At 42.2% G+C, this 19,723-nt stretch overlaps 1 protein-coding gene across 1 annotated transcript in view; it reads right to left on the bottom strand.

Annotated features, from left to right (window-relative positions):
• The window catches only part of LOC115167600 (SH3 and multiple ankyrin repeat domains protein 2-like), a 236,447-nt gene that overhangs the window by 141,626 nt on the left and 75,098 nt on the right, over nt 1-19,723 (bottom strand). The window contains exons 4-9 of the mRNA XM_029722187.1: nt 17,745-17,816; nt 15,560-15,668; nt 10,718-10,869; nt 10,066-10,233; nt 4,959-5,075; nt 2,891-2,968 (exon numbers count right to left, since the gene is read on the bottom strand). Coding sequence (XP_029578047.1) covers nt 2,891-2,968; nt 4,959-5,075; nt 10,066-10,233; nt 10,718-10,869; nt 15,560-15,668; nt 17,745-17,816 — 696 coding nt within the window. The remainder of the gene's footprint in view (nt 1-2,890; nt 2,969-4,958; nt 5,076-10,065; nt 10,234-10,717; nt 10,870-15,559; nt 15,669-17,744; nt 17,817-19,723) is intronic.

Here is a 19,723-nt window from a genome sequence, read left to right as displayed (position 1 = left end):
CACTGGTAAACTGAGAGCGATAGCACTGAGGCGATGGAAGGTACAGAATGAAGCCTACACCTGATAAAAAAAAGGTGCTATCTAAACCAAAAATGGTTCTTCGGCTGACCCCATATGAGAACCCTTTGAAGAACCCCTTTTGGGTTCCATGTAGAACCCTTTCCAAAGAGGGTTATACATGGAACCCAAAAGAGTTCTACCTGGAACCAAAAAGGGTTCTCCTATGGGGACAACTGCAGAACTCTTTTTGAACCCTTTTTCTCAGTGTATAGCTGTAGTGTAGTTTAAAGTCTAAAGACCACATCTAACCCACACGGCTGTAGTTTAGTGCACAGCCTTGTATAGGGGAAAAGAGCCCACTAATGCCTTGATTGCCACCCCCTCCTTCACTCCCTCACTCCTTCATGTTCCCACTGCATAAACATGCTGGGAATGACCCCTTGTTTCCATGAAGACACATTGTTGTCTATGGTGGTGGATGAGAGGAAGAGGAGGAAGCGAATGAGGTAAGGGAGGAGGAATGGGTGGAGAATTGTGCCTGAAGCTACATCCAACAACTCAGGGAGGAAATTAATTCTGATTCAAGACCAGGGAGAATCCTTAAAGGGCCAGGCACGTAGGAGAACGTGAGTAGGGAAGATGGAGAAGACAGGAGGAGATTGGAAAGGAGATGGGAAAGGAGGAATTGTTAGAGATACAGAGAGCAGAAATACTCTCTTTCCCTTCCCCTCGCTCTTGAATTTGCATGTTCTTGTTTCTCATCATGAGTTTCTCAATACTGATAAACATCAGCCCATACCCTGGGCTAAAAGGGTAGACTTTCGCTGAGAGACAAATAGCGATTGGAGCTTCAGTATAGTGTTGAACACTTCTGCATGTTTCACTGATTCCAGTGTTTCATCTCATTCCAGTTTCTTATTCCACATCCCACTGGGCACAGACAGTTCAACGTAATTTACATTAAATTACATGGAAACAAAGTTGATTCAACCAGTGTGTGCCTATTGGGATTCCAATCTCATCTGAATGCAACACAGTGAAAGAAACTGACTCACTTTCCACTGCTGACAGAAAGAAAGAGGGAGAGATGGAAAGAGAGAGAGAAGGGGAAAATAAATGGGAGAAAGGAAAGACAAGGAAGCAGAACATTTAAAGAGAACGAGAGGAGAGAAAAGGAGAGAAAATGTGAGAAACTAAAAGAGAATGAAGCTGAGGGAGAGGAAATGAGAAAGAAAAGGAATAAAGGAGAAAGGGAATAGTGAAGAAAGGAGAGAGAGAGAGAGAGAGAGAGAGAGAGAGAGAGAGAGAGAGAGAGAGAGAGAGAGAGAGAGAGAGAGAGACAGAGAGAGAGAGAGAGAGAGAGAGAGAGAGAGAGAGAGAGAGCGAGAGAGAGAGAGAGAGAGAGAGAGAGAGATGGAGAGAGAGATGGAGAGAGAGAGAGAGAGAGAGAGAGCGAGAGAGAGAGAGAGAGAGAGAGAGAGAGAGAGATGGAGAGAGAGGAGAGAGAGAGAGAGAGAGAGAGAGAGAAGAAAAAATGTGAAAGGGATAAAGGACACATCTGGGAAGAAGGGAGCGAGAGAGGGAACAGGGGGGAGATAGAGAGTAAGGTTGAAATAGGCAAACGCTGAATATAAGAATCTTGTGAAACACCTATATACAGAGTCTAGGGCCAACAGAGGAGTGGGAGGGATTTTGAGTCACTCAGCAGAGCACTAATTGATGATCTCATTGTGCTGCTATTTTTAGCTACAGATACGCAGGCAGAGCAGTGGAGACACACACTATCATTTCCACTCCGTTGAACTCTGCCCCAATAAGGGACAATACTTGATCAATTAACTGGCAACATTGGTAGAGACACCTATATTCAGTTTCTGGGACCCATACGGAATTTTACCCACAACCATGATATTGGGAGCACCATGTTCTAATCCACTGAGCCATCCTCTGCTTGTGTCTTTTCCTTCTCTCCTCTAGATCTTTCGAGTATAAAAGACCAGTGCAATTGGAAAAGAATAGGAGACAATTAGACAAGTTATTAACTTTTGGGGCCAACCCCACTGATGAAGGCCAGAGTAATTAAGAGGGCCACTGAAGTGCCTGTTGGAGGGCCATCGAGGATCCGAGGACTGCCTTACTGTACATAAAAGCCTGTTTCAAAACGCTCCGTTGTGACTCGGACGTGACTCATGCAGGACTCTCATTGGAATCAATAATGTCAGCTGCACTGCCTTCTGTGTATTCAAGCAATTACATATTATCTCTGCAAGACACACGCAAAATATCTAGCTAACCCATGGACATACGCAACTTTGTAAGATGTCTACAACTGCGTCAAACACACAACTATGTGACCTAGTGACACTCAGCCCATTCCCTTCAGCACTTGCTTTTCAGATGCAGATACAGGAGAGGAGTCAAGTGGAGGAGTTAGGTACAGTAAGAGGAAGCCACTTCAGACTATTGAGATGCATCCTTGGTATTACTTGGGACTTGAAACGTGTGTTTTGATCAACAGAGTCCCATTCACACTGCCATCTCTGACCCAGGTTTCACCTGCTGACAAGAAAACTTCCCCACAGCAGCACATGGAAGAAGTCTGAGACGGTACACATTCTCTCTCTCCATCTGAACCAACGTCATAATACTATGAGCGCATTAGCTGAATGAGGAAGGAACATTGGAGGATATTTAAGCCGTTAGCTAACAGGCAGAAAATGACCCTGACCTATCCTAGTTGGCACGGTTACGATGGCGGTGATTATGGCCATTTTAGCTGACATTTTTATTCCCAGTGGGTGACTTACTGAAAACACATTCAGTATATATTCTGTATATTGGATAAACTATGTAGCCCATGAAGGAAGTAAGGATGTATTACGGGTCTCACCTGAAAGGGACTCTGGCTGTTGTAATTCTTCACCTCTTTGTTGGCTCCACGGACCAGCAGCACCCTGGCACAGTTATCCTGGGAAAATACAGGGAAGAACAGGAATCTGAGGAGAGGCTCTGAATTTCTTGGGAATTATCAATCTCTATTAGTCCCATGCTTCCCATACGACACCCTGTATCACAAAGACTAGACAGAACACTTGTACAGTAACCAGAATAGTCCGGAAGCCAGTTTTCGATTATTTGAACTAGCAGTAACAAGTAGAGTGGAAAAAAGCAACATAGGTCCTCCTTTGAACCCCCAACTTTTAAAAAGAAAAAAGGAAGAGAGAGAGAGAGAGAGAGACAGAGAGAGAGAGAGAGAGAGAGAGAGAGAGAGAGACAGAGAGAGAGAGAGAGAGAGAGAGAGAGAGAGAGAGAGAGAGAGAGAGAGACAGAGACAGAGAGAGAGAGAGAGAGAGAGAGACAGAGACAGAGAGAGAGAGAGAGAGAGAGAGACAGAGACAGAGACAGAGAGACAGAATAAAATAGATATTGACAGAAACAGAGTGCCTGCTACCTGTATGAAGGGAGATTCTGTGTGAAGGAAAGGAAAAAAAGCTGTGGAACAGAAAGAGTGTGAAAGAGAGAAAGAGCGAGACAGTTAAAGGGTCTGAACGTGCAGCACAACTCGCCCACAGAGTGCTCAACCACGCATGAACAGTATTGTATACAGAAACACACACATTAACACACACACACAATCAATTCTGTACTTTTGCAAGTTTGCAAAGTAACTAACACGAAGGATGTGAATCCTGGCATTTGTAGAGTGCATAATATGCTCTCTATATTTTGACACGTTCAACAAACGAACAATCCCATGTATTGGCATTTTATGCCCTCCATTTGCGTCGAAGCTCATTTGGAAATAGAAATGGATGACGTGTAAACCCCCCCTCTCTCTCATTCTGCCCGTCCTCTTTCTCTCCCACTGTCTCTCTCACTCTGACCCCTCCCCCCCATCTCTAATTGTAGCCCTGTCACAGGATAATATGACTTGAAGGTTTAAATACCAGGGGAACAGTGTATGTGTACAGACCCTAAACTACCGGACATTAGGAGACATGGGGATTCCGCCTCAACGGTTTGCAGAAAAATCCCCAAATGTGAAAGGGATGAAGAGAAAGAGAGAGAGGAAGAGACAGAGACAGAGAGGAGGATAGATACAAGACATGATAGAAGAACGTGTTCAAACATTCGTTCGTTCCTTGTGCTGTTCATTCGTTCGTTCCTTGTGCTGGACTACTAAATGCAAAGTAAATTGTATCGGTATTATGTCTTATCTATCCAGTGCAGTTGGGACAGAGGTTGGTTGTAAGTGAATGTGTTAATGTCCTCTATGTTTTCAGTGTGTGCAACATCTATTCTATTCTAGACCATAGTGCTAATTGAGTCAGATGATTCTGAATAAGGATAAAGTGGGAGAGTTGAGAAACAAGTGGGTTGAGATGTGAAAAGCTTTTCAAGCAAGAGCGGGGTCAGGACTCAAATGCATTTAAGAAATGCTACGATGTAAGATTTGATGTTCAATAGAATACATTTAGCTAATGAACATGTACAAATCTGGGGTCTCATTGAGTCTAGAGTAGGAGGAGAGCTGGATGGTGGGAATGAGAGACAGACTTAACCCCTTGTCACTCATTCTCCACCCTTACTCATGATCCTCTCCTCCAATTTCTCTTAATTGCGGGAAAATAATTATGTAAATGAGAATAACTGTTGTAGATTTACTTAAATCTCATACGAACGGAACGAGAAGCAGATGTGTGTGTGTGTGTGTGTGTGTGTGTGTGTGTGTGTGTGTGTGTGTGTGTGTGTGTGTGTGTGTGTATGTTTGTAAGGTCAATGATGAGTGGGGGTGTGTTCAGTTCATTCACTCAGACACTTACAGACTTTAACACAAGTAGAATAGGTTAACAGAGAGACCTCAGGGAGACCTCCAGGCCTACACAATCAAACAAGATGGAAGAAGGGCAGTTATACTTGTATGAACAAACAAACAAACACACGCACACACACCTCACCTGGTTGTAGAGAGCACAAATGTGCAGCGCTGTGTTCCCTGAGGCGTTCTGTGCGCTCATGTCCGCCCCGTAGAACAGCAGATGCTCCAGGTGCTGGACATAGCCATTCCGACAAGCCTGTACAGATGCACACACAAACACACACACACACACACACACAGAAAACAATAAATGTTTATTATAATTGCTATATTTATTATACAGTGCCTAGTGAAAGTCTACACACCGCTTTCACAGTTGTCACATTCTAAATCTAAAAAAGGATTACATTACATTTTTTCCCCCCTACAGAGCTACACAACCTGCTGCACATTTTCAATTTAAAAGAAAAAGTGTTGAACATTTAAAATGCAGATCGCGTATGTCTTCACACCCCAGACTTAATACTTGGTGGAATCACCTTTGTCAGCAATTACAACTGTAAATCATTGTTTGGATGATAATACCAGCTCAAGACAACTCTTAGGGCAACATATATCCATTGTTTTTGGCAAAATTGCTTGAGCTCAGTAAATTTGGTTGGGAATTATGGATTGACAGCAATATTCAGACCTTGTCAAGCAGATTTAAAGTCAGGACTGAGACTGGACCCATTGGGAACACACCACACCTATTGAAAAGGCATTCTGTGTGTTCATTAATATTTGTGTTACTGTCCCACTGAAAAATAAAACTCTATCGCAGGGTTAGGTATTCAGAAGACTGAGGCAGGTTTTCCTTTAACATTTTACCTGTAATTTTCTCCTTTCATAATTCTTTTCATTCTGACAAACTCCCCGGTCCCTGCTGGTGACGACAAGCATACCCATAAAATGATGTTGCTACCACCAAAAATTGTGTTTAACCAGATACAATGATATTTTACAGTAAACAAATTGACAACAGACTTTCAGCACGCTTATAGGGAAGGACATTCAACAAGCACAGCACTTACACAAATGACTGATGATTGGCTGAGAGAAATTGATAATAAAAAGATTGTGAGGGCTGTTTTGACATTATCGATCATAGTCTGCTGCTGGAAAGATGTATGTGTTATGGCTTTACATCCCCTGCTATATTGTGGATAAAGAGTTACCTGTCTAAAAGAACACAGAGGGTGTTCTTTAATGGAAGCTTCTCCAACATAATCCATGCAGAATCAGGAATTCGCCAGGGCAGCTGTTTAGGCCCCTTACTTTTTTCAATCTTTACTAACGACATGCCACTGGCTTTGAGTAAAGCCAGTGTCTATGTATGCGGATGACTCAACACTATACACGTCAGCTACCACAGCGACTGAAATGACTACAACACTTAACAAACAGCTGCAGTTAGTTTCAGAATGGGTGACAAGGAATAAGTTAGTCCTAAATATTTCAAAAACTAAAACCATTGTATTTGGGACAAATCAGTCACTAAACCCTAAACCTCAACTAAATCTTGTAATTAATAATGTGGAAATTGAGCAAGTTGAGGTGACTAAACTGTTGGAGTAAACCTGGATTGTAAACTGCCATGGTCAAAACATGTTGATACAACAGTAGCTAGGATGGGGAGAAGTTCTGTCCATAATAAAGCTGTGCTCTGCCTTCTTAACAACGCTATCAACAATGCAGGTCCAACCGGCCCTAGTTTTGTCGCACCTGGACTACTGTTCAGTAGTGTGATCAGGTGCCACAAAGAGGGACAATTGGCTCAGAACAGGGCAGTATGGCTGGACCTTAAAAGTACACAGGGAGCTAACATTAATGATATGCATGTCAATCTCTCATGGCTTAATGTGGAAGAGAGATTGACTTCATCACTACTTGTTTTTGTAAGAAGTGTTGACAAGCTGAATGTACCAAGCTGTCTGTTTAAACTACTAGCACACAGCTCGGTCACCCATGCATACCCCACAAGAAATGCCACCAGAGGTCTCTTCACAATCCCCAAGTCCAGAACAGACTATGGGAGGCGCACAGTACTACATACAGTAGATCCATGACTAAATGGAACTCTATTCAACATCAGGTAACACACGCAAGCAGTAGAATCATATTTAAAAAAGCAGGTACAAATACACCTTATGGAACAGTGGGGATTGTGAAGAGACGCGCACAAAGGTACAGACACACGCATACACACACAAGCGCTAGCACACGCACTCTACACACACATACATTGTGATATTGTTGTATGGTGGTATTATACATTTTGTATTGTAGATATGTAGTGGTGTAATAATGTTATATGATGTACTGTTTTATATGTAATGTAAGTGCCTTAATGTGTTTGGACCCCAGGAAGAGTAGTTGTTGCCTTGGCAGGAACTAATGGGGATCCCTAATAAATACAAAAACAAAAATACTCGAAAATGGGTTTCACAACATTGCATTCTCTCCACGTTACTGGCCTGTAGGACAAAGTGGAAAAAAAGGAAGTCTGTGTTAAAACATTTCATTTAAATCCTCCATTATGTTTGCAAAAAGGTCCTTAAGTAATACTGCAAGACAAAATGAGAAGGAAATTAACTTTTTGGCTTAAAAGAAAAACTTCCAATCCAATAAAACACACAGAGTGAAACCATCTGTATTTTCAAGTAATGTGGTTGGGCATCGTCATGGTATGTGTGTATGCTTGTCGCAATTTTAATGCCAATGACACACCAGATTGGCTTTCCTTTTGTTACGTTACAGCCTTATTCTAAAATGTATTTAAAAATGTTTCCCTCATCAATCTACACACAATACCCCATAATGATAAAGCAAAACATTTTTCTTTCTTTTTTTCACATTTAATTAACAGTTTAAACTGAAATATCACATTTACATAAGTATTCAGACACTTTACTCAGTACTTTGTTGAAGCAATTTTGGCAGTGATTACTGCCTCGAGTCTTCTTGGGTATGACGCAATAAGCTTGGCACACCTCTATTTGGGGAGTTTCTCTTATTCTTCTCTGCAGATTATTTCAAGTTCTGTCAGGTTGGATAGAGAGCATCGCTGCACAGCTATTTTCAGATCTCTCTAGAGATGTTCGATCTGGTTCAAGTCCGGGCTCTGGCTGGGCTACTCAAGGACATTCAGAGACTTGTCCCGAAGCCACTCCTGCGTTGCCTTGGTTGTGTGCTTAGGGTTGTTGTCCTGTTGGAAGGTGAACTTTCGCCCAGGTATGAGGTCCTGGGTGCTCTGGAGCAGGTTTCATCGAGGAGCTCTCTGTAATTTGCTCTGTTCATCTTTCTCTCGATCCTGACTAGTCTACCAGTCCCTGCCAATAGAAAACATCTCCACAGCATGATGCTGCCACCAACATGCTTCACCGTAGGGATGGTGCCAGGTTTCCTCCAGACGTGATGCTTGGCATTCAGGCCAAAGAGTTCAATCTTGGTTTCATCCGAACAGAGAATCTTGTTTCCCATGGTCTGAGAGTCCTTTAGGTGCCTTTTGGCAAACTCCAAGCAGGCTGTCATGTGCCTTTTACTGAGGAGTGGCTTCCGTCTGGCCACTCTACCATAAAGGTCGGAATTGTGGAGAGCTGCAGTGATGGTTGTACTTCTGGAAGGTTCTCGGGTTCTTGGTCACGTCCCTGACCAAGGCCCTTCTCCCCCGATTGCTCAGTTTGCTCTAGGAAGAGTCTTTGTGGTTCCAAACTTCTTCTATTTAATAATGATGGAGGCCACTGTGTTCTTGGGGACCTTCAATGCTGCAGAAATGTTTTGGTACCCTTCTCCAGATCTGAGCCTCAACGAAATCCTGTCTCAGAGCACTATGGACAATTCCTTCGACCTCATGGCTTGGTTTTTTTCTCTGACATGCATTGTCAACTGTGGGACCTTATATAGACAGATGTGTGCCTTTCCAAGTAATGTCCAATCAATTGAATTTACTACAGGTGGACTCCAATCAAGTTCTAGAAAGGTCTCAAGGATTATCAATGGAAACAGGATGCACCTGAGCTCAATTTTAAACCTCATAGCAAAGGGTCTGAATACTTACCAACATAATTAGAGCAGTAAAAATATGTGTTTTGTCATACCCTTGATATACTGTCTGATATAACACAGCTTTCAGCCAATCAGCATTCAGGGCTCGAACCACCCTTTTTATAATTATAAACAGATACCACGGGTATGACAAAAAATTACTATTTACTGGTCTAATTATGTTGGTAACCAGTTTAGAATTGCAATAAGACACCTCAGGGGTTTGTGCAATATGGCCAATATACCATGGCTAAGGACTGTATCCAGGTCGGGTTGCGTTGTCTGTAAGAACAGCCCTTAGCGTGGTCTATTGGCCATATACCACATCCCCTCGTGCCTTATTGGTTAAATATACCACATATGATACACATGGTGAAACAAGCTATATAACAGTCTCAGTCTTGGCTTTTCCCTAGATTCAGGCTGCAGTTACATGACATGTCCAGTAGATGTCAGTGTTCGGCAGAAGAGGCAGCACTGAGGCCTTGGAGTTTGTGATATTACGCCCTTAGTTTGAACCCAGTCATCAGATGGAAGAATCAATTCTAGGGGGGTGTAGTGAACAGATGTAGAAAGACACCAGTGCTAAATAAGGAAAGATGTATCAAAGTATAATTTGAAAACCTACATAGATCCAAAGTAATTTATAGTATCAGGTTGACAGAGAGTGAGTGAAAGAGAGTCAGTGAGGGAGCGAGGGAGGAGAGAGCAAAGGAAACAGGCATTTCCGTAGCCCATTGGCAAGGCTCGTTTTCGGAGGATGAAAATGAATGCGTTTTGATGATAGTTAACTGATAGGCTAACCTAGAGAAGAGTTGTGTTTGATATGCTGACAGTGCCGTGTTCTAGAGGAGAGACAGTACAGTACGTCAGTACGTCAGGAAGTGTGACATTACTGCTGGCTAGAGCTGATAGCAATCAGAGTAGAACAGGAAGGGAGAGGGTCTAGGAGAGCTATCAACCATCAGTACACACACATGCACGCGCACACGCAACGTACACACGCGTACAGGGAAAAAGTATGTGTGTGTACATGCGTGTGCTTGTGTGTGTGTTTTTCCTCAGCCTCTGTGTGTGTGTGTGTGTGTGTGTGTGTGTGTGTGTGTGTGTGTGTGTGTGTGTGTGTGTGTGTGTGTGTGTGTGTGTGTGTGTGTGTGTACCTGGTGGACTTCGTGCCAGCCGTTTTCGTCCTGGCAGCAGACGGTGGCGTGTTCATGTAGCAGCAACTCACAGCAGAACGGATCTCCACCCACCATGGCTGTGTGATAGAGCGCCGTCAGACCCCGACTGTCCTTACAGTCTGGAGACAAACCAAGCTCCAACAGGGTCTGTAACCCACACACACATACACACAGACGCAGGCAGGCACACACACATTGACATTAGATTTAAAATACAGATCAAAATACACCTTATGGAACAGCGGGACTGTGAAGAGACACAAACACAGGCACAGACACACACACGATAACATATGCATTGTACACACACGTAAACATGGATTTTGTGTTGTAGATATGTGGTAGTAGAGTAGGGGCCTGAGGGCACACACTTAATGTGATGTAAAATCTGTTGTGAATATATTGTAATGTTTTTAAAATTGTATAAACTGCCTTAATTTTGCTGGATCCCAGGAAGAGTAGCAGCTAATGGAGATCCATAATAAATACAAATACAATTCTTATCAATACAACGTATGGGTAAGCTTAAGAGTGGCAGGGTTAATGTTGTGTGTGTTCATGTGCATGTGAGTACGCATGCGTGAGTTGGTGTGTGTGTGTCTGTACCACACCAACGTGTGTGTGTCCGTACCGTCAGAGTAACCTGGTTCTTGGACCTAGCAGCTTTGTGTAGGGCCGTCATGCCATCTTTGGCCCTGAAGTCCAGGTGAGCCCCTCCATTCTTCAGAACCTTTATAATCTCCACCACGTTATCCAGGTGGGCCGCAAATGTCAGGGGGGTCTCTGTAGAATGACATAGACAGGATAAAGTGTAGACCATGGGTCTCTACCTTATTTTGCCTGAGGCCACATTCTGTTAGACTGATCCACCATGTTGACTGCTGCACTCTCATTTAGTTTCAGAATGGAAGCTTGCTCGTTTACGATGGTTGAACGAGGTTAACATTCTCTCGATCCATCATTTTTTCAACAATTACGATGTTCCTTGCCTGTCTACAGCAGCTTTCATTTTAGTGATTCTGAACGGGATGGACACAGTGAACAGACTGTTTGTGAGTACTGTTAGAACACGACAGACAAATTAGAAGAGAACAGAACAGAGAAGAAAGGGACCAAAGATGGATCAGAGCACAGAATGCAACATAACATAGGAACACAGTCAGAATGGAACAGAAAAAGAACAGAAAACAGACAAAATGGAACCATAAAGGAATTATAGGGCATAGAGGTAGTGGTGGAAAAAGTACCGAATTGTCATACTTGAGTAAAAATAAAGATACCTTATTAGAAAATGACTCAAGTAAAAGTGAAAGTCACCCAGTAAATTCCTACTTGAGTAAAAGTCTAATAGTATTTGGTTTTAAACATACTTAAGTATCAAAAGTAAATGTAATTGCTAAAATATCCTTAAGTATCAAAAGTAAAAGTAAAAATATAAATTATTTCAAATTCCTTATATTCAGCAAACCTGACGCACCATTTTTTCTTTTTTTACGGATAGCCAGGGGCACACTCCAACACTCAGACATCATTTACAAATGAAGCATGTGTTTAGTGAGTCCACCAGATCAGAGGCAGTAGGGATGACCAGGGATGTTCTCTTGATAAGTGTGTGAATTAGACAATTTTCCTGTCCTGCTAAGCATTCGAAGTGTAACGAATACTTTTGGGTGTCAGGGAAAACATATGGAGTAAAAAGTACATACTTTTCTTTAGGAATGTAGTGAATTAAAAGTAAAAGTTGTCAAGAATATGAATAGCAAAGTAAAGTACAAATACCCCAAAAAACTACTTAAGTAGTACTTCCAAATATTTGTACTTAAGTACTTTACACCACTGCATAGAGGAACCACAACACAGACACAACAGACAACAGAACAGAAAAGAACAGCCAACAGAAAGGATCAGAACAGCCAACAGAACAGAACAGGACAAGACAGAACAGACAAGAGAACAGAACAGGACAAGACAGAACAGACAAGAGAACAGAACAGGACAAGACAGAACAGACAAGATAACAGACAACAGAACAGAAAAGAACAGAACAGACAAGAGATCAAACAACAGAACAGGACAAGACAGAACAGACAAGAGAACAGACAACAGAACAGAAAAGAACAGAACAGACAAGAGAACAAACAACAGAACAGAAAAGAACAGAACAGACAACAGAACAGAACAGGACAAGACAGAACAGACAAGAGAACAGACAACAGAACAGAAAAGAACAGAACAGACAACAGAACAGAACAGGACAGAACAGACAACAGAACAGAACATAGACAGGGAGAGAATAATGTGCATCAATTAAACTCAGATCAGCAGTGATGGTGATAACACCATCCATTACTCTGTGCTTACACAGTCATATTTTCTCAGGAATCGAAGTGGTTCTCCCATCACTCTATTGTTCATCTTCACTTTTCTCTCCGCTGTCAGTGTCATTCATCATCCAACCACCGCAGTCACACGAAATTCATCCACACTCGGCCACTCATCCATCTACACTGATGTCCGTCCATTGGTCAATAAGTAGATTTATACTGGCAGTGGTAGTGACACATTGGTTAAAGAGCCAATGTAGCCATTTTTATTTATCTCAATACCATTTCCGGGTAACAATTAAGTACCTTACTAACCACGTTTCCATCCAACCATTTCATGAGGAAGAATTACCTGACGCATGAAAAAAGTCACGACTGGTCTGATGGAAACATGAAATGCTGGTACAATTTCATAGATGCAGATAGATCATTTGTTAGTTCGACACGGTGAGATCTTTTTGTGACGGTGAAATGAATAATGCGACAAATGTGAAGTTGTCCTGTCCCCTTAGCAGAAAAACACCCCCAAATCATAATGTTTCCACCTCCGTGTTTGACGGTGGAGATGGTGTTGTTGTGGTCATAGGCATTATTCCTCCTCCTCCAAACACGTCGAGTTGAGTTGATGCCAAAGAGCTCCATTTTGGTCTCATCTGACCACAACACTTTCACCAGTTGTCCTCTGAATCATTCAGATGTTCATTGGCAAACTTCAGACGGGCATGTATATGTATTCTTGATCAGGGGGACCTTGCGGGCGCTGCAGGATTTAAGTCCTTCACGGCGTAGTGGGTTACCAATTGTTTTCTTGGTGACTATGGTCCCAGCTGCCTTGAGTTCATTGACAAGATCCTCCCGTGTAGTTCTGGGCTGATTCCTCACCGTTCTCATGATCATTGAAACTCCACGTGGTGAGATCTTGCATGGAGCCCCAGGCCGAGGGATATTGACAGTTCTTTTGTGTTTCTTCCATTTGCAAATAATCGCACCAAATGTTGTCACCTTCTCACCAAGCTGCTTGGCGATGGTCTTGTAGCCCATTCCAGCCTTGTGTAGGTCTCCAATCTAGTCCCTGATATCCTTGGAGAGCTCTTTGGTCTTGGCCATGGTGGAGAGTTTGGAATCTGATTGGCAGGTAACAAGCTGCGGTTAGGATCACTCCCTTTAAGAGTGTGCTCCTAATCTCAGCTCGTTACCTGTATAAAAGACACCTGGGAGCCAGAAATCTTTCTGATTGAGAGGGGGTCAAATACTTATTTCCCTCATTAAAATGCAAATAAATTTATAACATTTTTGACATGCGTTTTTCTGGATTTTTTTGTTGTTATTCTGTCTCTCACTGTTCAAATAAACCTATCATTAAAATTATAGACTGATCCTTTCTTTATCAGTGGGCAAACGTACAAAATCAGCAGGGGATCAAATACTTTTTTCCTCCACTGTAAAACACAGATAAATCATGTTTTTGACTGCACTTGGACTTTAACATACTCTACTGTATTATTAACAGACCTTAACAATATAGAAAAACAATATAGCAGCCTTTGACCATGTTCTACTGTACAGCATTATAAGGTTGTTATGAATGATATTGCAACACTCATGAAAGTGTCATCATGGCAAAGTGTGTTCATTTAAAGGGGCAATCTGTGAAACAAACAACAACAAAGCAGGCACCCTGCCACTTGTTTTGGTAAAAACCTGAGGAATGGCTGGAGAAATGTAACCACTCTCAAATGAATGGACAGAGCTATGGATGCAAGGATTGACCATCGATTAGATCAAAATTATAGTTTTTAATATATATATATATATAAAACAGTGTTTGTTTAAAATTACATTCTTACAAACAATGGAGTAAAACAAGCTTATATTGTGGGTTCTGATGGGGTTCTTCAAGAATCAATGGCTATATATCAATCATTCAAAAGTAAAAACAATTGATGTAGCAATAACACATTGCACTTCTAAGACAGGTATACAAAGATACCAATTCCTCTGTGAGATCTTGAAATGAATTCAAACAATTGAAATTAATATGGAAAAGAACATAGTTGTATGAGACTACATTCTGGGCGACACAGTTGGTGGAAATATTCGGGGTCAATTTGTATCGGCCTACATCTGAGCCCTATGTAATTGTGATGTAATTAGCTTGGGATTTAGAACAGAACGTGTGTGTGTGTGTGTGTGTGTGCCTGACTATGCCTATGTCCACGTCTGTGTGTGCACTTCTACAACCAAAATCAATAGTGAGCCAGAGCTCTATAATTGAGCGCTATTCTACCAGCTGCTCTTGTCCCTCAGTCTCCCAGCAATAAGGCTTAATCTACCATTACCCTTATATCCCATTAATACCCCCTCAGTTTCTCTGCTACGAGCCCTTTCCTTTAGGTACTTCTTTATAAGCCTTAACTGAAAGGCTGCATTTGCTCTGCATTTATCCAGGTTGTCCAGTACTTTATTCACACAATGCTGACTGTGTCCCCAGCTCTTAAAATGCCGTAATAACTCTAACTAACTCATGAAAATCTTTAGAACCCCTACAGCCCTAATACCCCTAATAGCTTCATTGATTGCCTTGACACATCAATTAACCCCCCTCTTAGCCTCCAAATACCCTCCTGTGTTTGTTAATTGATGCTCAGAGCGTTGGAGTGCATTCTGGCAGTACATAATGCCAGTTCAATGATGCTTCATAGGAGAATGAGTACATTGGGTTTGACTAATAGCAAAAATAGTTTGCGCAGTTCTAATAGAGTGTATATATACATTTTTCTAAGCTCTGTATGTTCATCTCTGCTCCCTCTTACCCTGTTCTTATCCCTTGTTGCTAACTCTGTGTACACCACACAGGGAGGCTTATGGCCACTCTCCCCTATGCTAATGATACGGATCTCTGAGTAGAGTTGAGTAGAGTTGCCATTGATCTGTGTGTTCATTTAAAAACCAATGGGATTGATCAGGGGGCTAGGTTGTGCTGTCTTGGTAGTGGGTGGGAGAAATGATCAGACAGGATTTAAATGTGAGGAGCCAAGGGGGTATTTCTCAGCAGTATCTATCTTGTTAGCTCTGTGATTATGTCAAACCACGTGTTCATGATGTGTGTGTTTGTGCATGTGTGTGTGTGTGTGTGTGTGTAGTATTACCACCGGTCTCTGTATCCTGGTAGTTGGGGTCCAGCCCTCTCTCCAGCAGCCTAGATACTTTCTCCACCTGATGGTGCTGGATGAGGTCCATAAACTTTCTCAAGTTGGCCTGGAGATGGAGAGCGAGACAAAAAGGAGAGTTAGAGAGAGAGTGGAGAGAGAGAGAGTGTAGAGAGAGAGTGCGTGTGTGTGTGTGTGTGTGTGTGTGTGTGTGTGTGTGTGTGTGTGTGTGTGTGTGTGTGTGTGTGTGTGTGTGTGTGTGTGTGTGTGTGTGTGTGTGTGTGTGTGTGTGTGTGTGTGTGTGAGAGTAGGTCAGAGATATGAAGGGGAGAAGGTTAGAAAAAAGAGAGGACAGAGAAAAACAGGGACACAAGAGGGGGAGAGAGAACAAAAGAAAGAGAGATAGATTGAATGATTGGGGTGTGCTGATTGGAGCATAGAGTGCACGATGGGATGAGTGTTCTCATCTGCTTTCCAGGGCAGATATAAATAGATAAGAGAACAGCTCCCTAAACACTATAGGAAGAGAGGAGAGGAGGAAGGGAAGAGGAAGAGAGAGGAGAAGAGAATGATGATGAACATATGGAGAAGTAGAGGAGGGAGGGAGGGAGGGGACAAAAATTTGAATCTTTAAAGAGATGGAGGTAGAGAGAGAAATGTAGGGAGGAGGAAAGAGCAGAACATAGTAGGGGGTGGACCTCATCTGCGCCATCAGAGTCAATCTATATGTGTCAGAAATACAGTACATGGAACTGTACACCAGTATGGAAACCAGCATGTGCTCACTTCCCACACTCTCTTTATATCACCCTCCCTTCGTTTTCCATCAGATACTGCTCTCTCAATTCAGTGATGCTTTATTGGCACATAATAAAAAGGTGTGTATTGCCTTAGCATAAATTCATTTATAATGACATAATTAGAAAGGAATATGACACACCATCAAGTTATCATTTACTAATTATTATTATATGTCATGTATTCATCATTTTTTCCTCATACAGTCAGTGAACATTTACCAGCGGCAGATATGCAAAGTGTGTATTTTGTGTGCTTATGTGTGTTCGTGCATGTGTGAGCACATGCACAGTGATCCAGGTTAAGTGGGCACAGGCGAGACATGAAATATACGTCCATTGAATAATTTACAGGCCAATTCCACCTTTGCCATGGCATCCTGGCTCAACTCGCCAACAGATAATGGACCACAATTACGAACTTGTCTCTCACACTTCCTCAGAAGCTTGTTGGCCTAATGGACTTGTATAATGCCGCCCGCGACCTTCGTAACAGCACCTTAGATTTATATCCACATTTTTGGGGGCTTTCTTCCACCTTCTACTGGTTCAATTTCAGACTGCTCCAAAACCTTGTGTAATTGAGTGTGGTTATAAGGTGTGAAATGCCAGTGTTGGACGTGGCATTTAAAAGGTACGAGACAGGTTCCCTTCACTGTGTCTCTCTCATGCTAATCCCTAACTCCAATAGGTGCTCTCTCTCTCTCTCTAACACACACCATTAGGGGTGAGCTGCTCCAGTCCTAACCCAGAAATGTCACCTGTCAGGAGGCAGAGAGAGAGAGAGAGAGACCAGGTGGACTGGTCCCCCACAACAAGGGCTCTTAGAGCCACACACCTTGACAAACATCCCCTAAAACAGGTGTTTTCAGTTCCAGATATGGGCCTTCTCGGGCTGCACATTTATGCTCCAGCCCAACACAATCAAACCTAATAATTTATTCTGAAAAATGAGTGTGTACTGTAGGTGGCAGTAATTTAACTCCATACAGTACATGATTGAACTGCACAAGGGTTTTACTATTATCAGGCTCTCTGTGGTTGACTACTGTGGAGCAAATAACTACCAACCTCCTCTCTCCATATCACCATCTTTTCGCTTCCTTAACTCTTACGGAAAGTAAAGAGTAAACATGCGGACAGGAGAGTATAGAGTAGAGAGAGACATGCAGACAGGATACTAGAGAGAGACTACAGAGGCTCACAGTGATAACAGCTGACATAACTGAAGATGTGTGTGTGCCTGTGTGCTGACAGTGAGATAAAGTGACACTCCAGCATCTCTGTTGCTCCCAACAGTGTGCGTTTGTGTTTGTGTGAGCGCATGTGTGCGGTAAGACCCCAGCTGTTTGTTAGGAGAGAGTGTGAAGTTTGTCCACACCACTCACCTTGGTGTGAAGTTTGGCAATCTGCTTCTCTTCCACATGGGTCTGCCTGTAGACTCGTCTCTTGTAGCGGAACTGTGGAAAAGAGGATAGAGAAAAAAAATAGGATTTGGGCCAGTCAGATATGCATGACATGGTGTCATGTAGCAATGACAGTTGTTCTTATTGGATGAGAAGGTAATAGTCTCCCTAGAGACGCCATGCTAATTGGTTGGGACTCGGAAGTAAAACTCTTTCAAAAAGTCACCTCTTTATTTATTGATTTATCGATTTAATCAGAAGCCACTGCCAGATTTCTGGATAGGGCTGCCCTCAGTGTTTCTTGCCTTGGCAAATCGCGCTGTTAAGACACTGATGCCCTTTGCAACCACATACCTATGTGAGAGTGGATTCTCGGCCCTCACTAGCATGACAACTAAATACAGGCACAGACTGTGTGTGGAAAATGATTTAAGACTGAGACTCTCTCCAATGCAACCCAACATTGCAGAGTTATGTGCATCCTTTCAAGCACACCCTTCTCACTAACTTGTGGTGAGTTATTCACAATTTTTGATGAACAAATAAGGTTTCATATGTAAGATGGCTAAATAAAGAGCACAATTATTGATTATTATTATTATATTATTATTTGTGCCCTGGTCCTATAAGAGCTCTTTGTCACTTCCCACGAGCCGGGTTGTGAGAAAAACTCACACTCATTCTCATGTTTAATAAATGTTTCGTATAGTGTGTGTGTGGCAGGATTACAATGATGGAAAAAAAACACCATCTCCACCGTCACACATGGAGGTGGAAACATTATGCTTTGGGGGTGTTTTTCTGCTAAGGGGACAGGACAATTTCACTGCATCAAAGGGACGATGAACGGGGCCATGTACCGTCAAATCTTGGGTGAGAACCTCCTTCCCTCAGCCAGGGCATTGAAAATGGGTCGTGGATGGGTATTCCAGCATGACAATGACCCAAAACACACGGCCAAGGCAACAAAGGAGTGGCTCAAGAAGAAGCACATTAAGGTCCTGGAGTGGCCTAGCCAGTCTCCAGACCTTAATCCCATAGAAAATCTGTGGATGGAGTTGAAGGTTCGAGTTGCCAAACGTCAGCCTCGAAACCTTAATGACTTGGAGAAGATCTGCAAAGAGGAGTGGGACAAAATCCCTCCTGAGATGTGTGCAAACCTGGTGGCCAACTACAAGAAATGTCTGACCTCTGTGATTGCCAACAAGGGTTTTGCCACCAAGTACTAAGTCATGTTTTGCAGAGGGGTCAAATACTTATTTCCCTCATTAAAATGCAAATCAATTTATAACATTTTTGACATGCGTTTTTCTGGATTTTTTTGTTGTTATTCTGTCTCTCACTGTTCAAATAAACCTACTATTAAAATTATAGACTGATAATTTCTTTGTAAGTGGGCAAACGTACAAAATCAGCAGGGGATCAAATACTTTTTTCCCCCACAGTATCTAGGAAAACCAAAGTTCCAAAGGATGGGCTTAATATAGTGTAGGTCATACAATAAGTTTTGTAGTGATTCCTATGTTTTGATGTAAAGAATATTTGTTGGTCCGTGGTGTGTAATGAGGAGCAACCAGACGCTCCACTTGACACATTTCTGAAATTGCTTTTTCCAGTTACTAATAAGCATGCACCAATTAAGAAAATGTCTGTAAAAACTGTTAAATCCCTGTGGATTGATGAGGAATAAAAAATTGGATGATTGAGAGGGATGAGGCAAAATGAATGGAAAATAAGTCTGGCTGCACAACCGATTGGCAAATGTACCGTAAATTGAGCAATCATGTGACTAAACTGAACAAAAAGAAGAAACTGTACTATGAAACAAAGATAAATTATATAAATAATGATAATAAAATGCTTTGGAGCACCTTAAATGATTTTGAGCAAAAAGGCGAACTTGGCTCCATCTTTCATTGAATCAAATGGCTCATTCATCACAAAACCCACTGATATAGTAT

This window comes from Salmo trutta, chromosome 29 (genome assembly GCF_901001165.1).
Source record: "Salmo trutta chromosome 29, fSalTru1.1, whole genome shotgun sequence".
Lineage (NCBI taxonomy): Eukaryota > Metazoa > Chordata > Actinopteri > Salmoniformes > Salmonidae > Salmo > Salmo trutta.
This window is presented reverse-complemented; position numbering and strand designations above follow the sequence as displayed.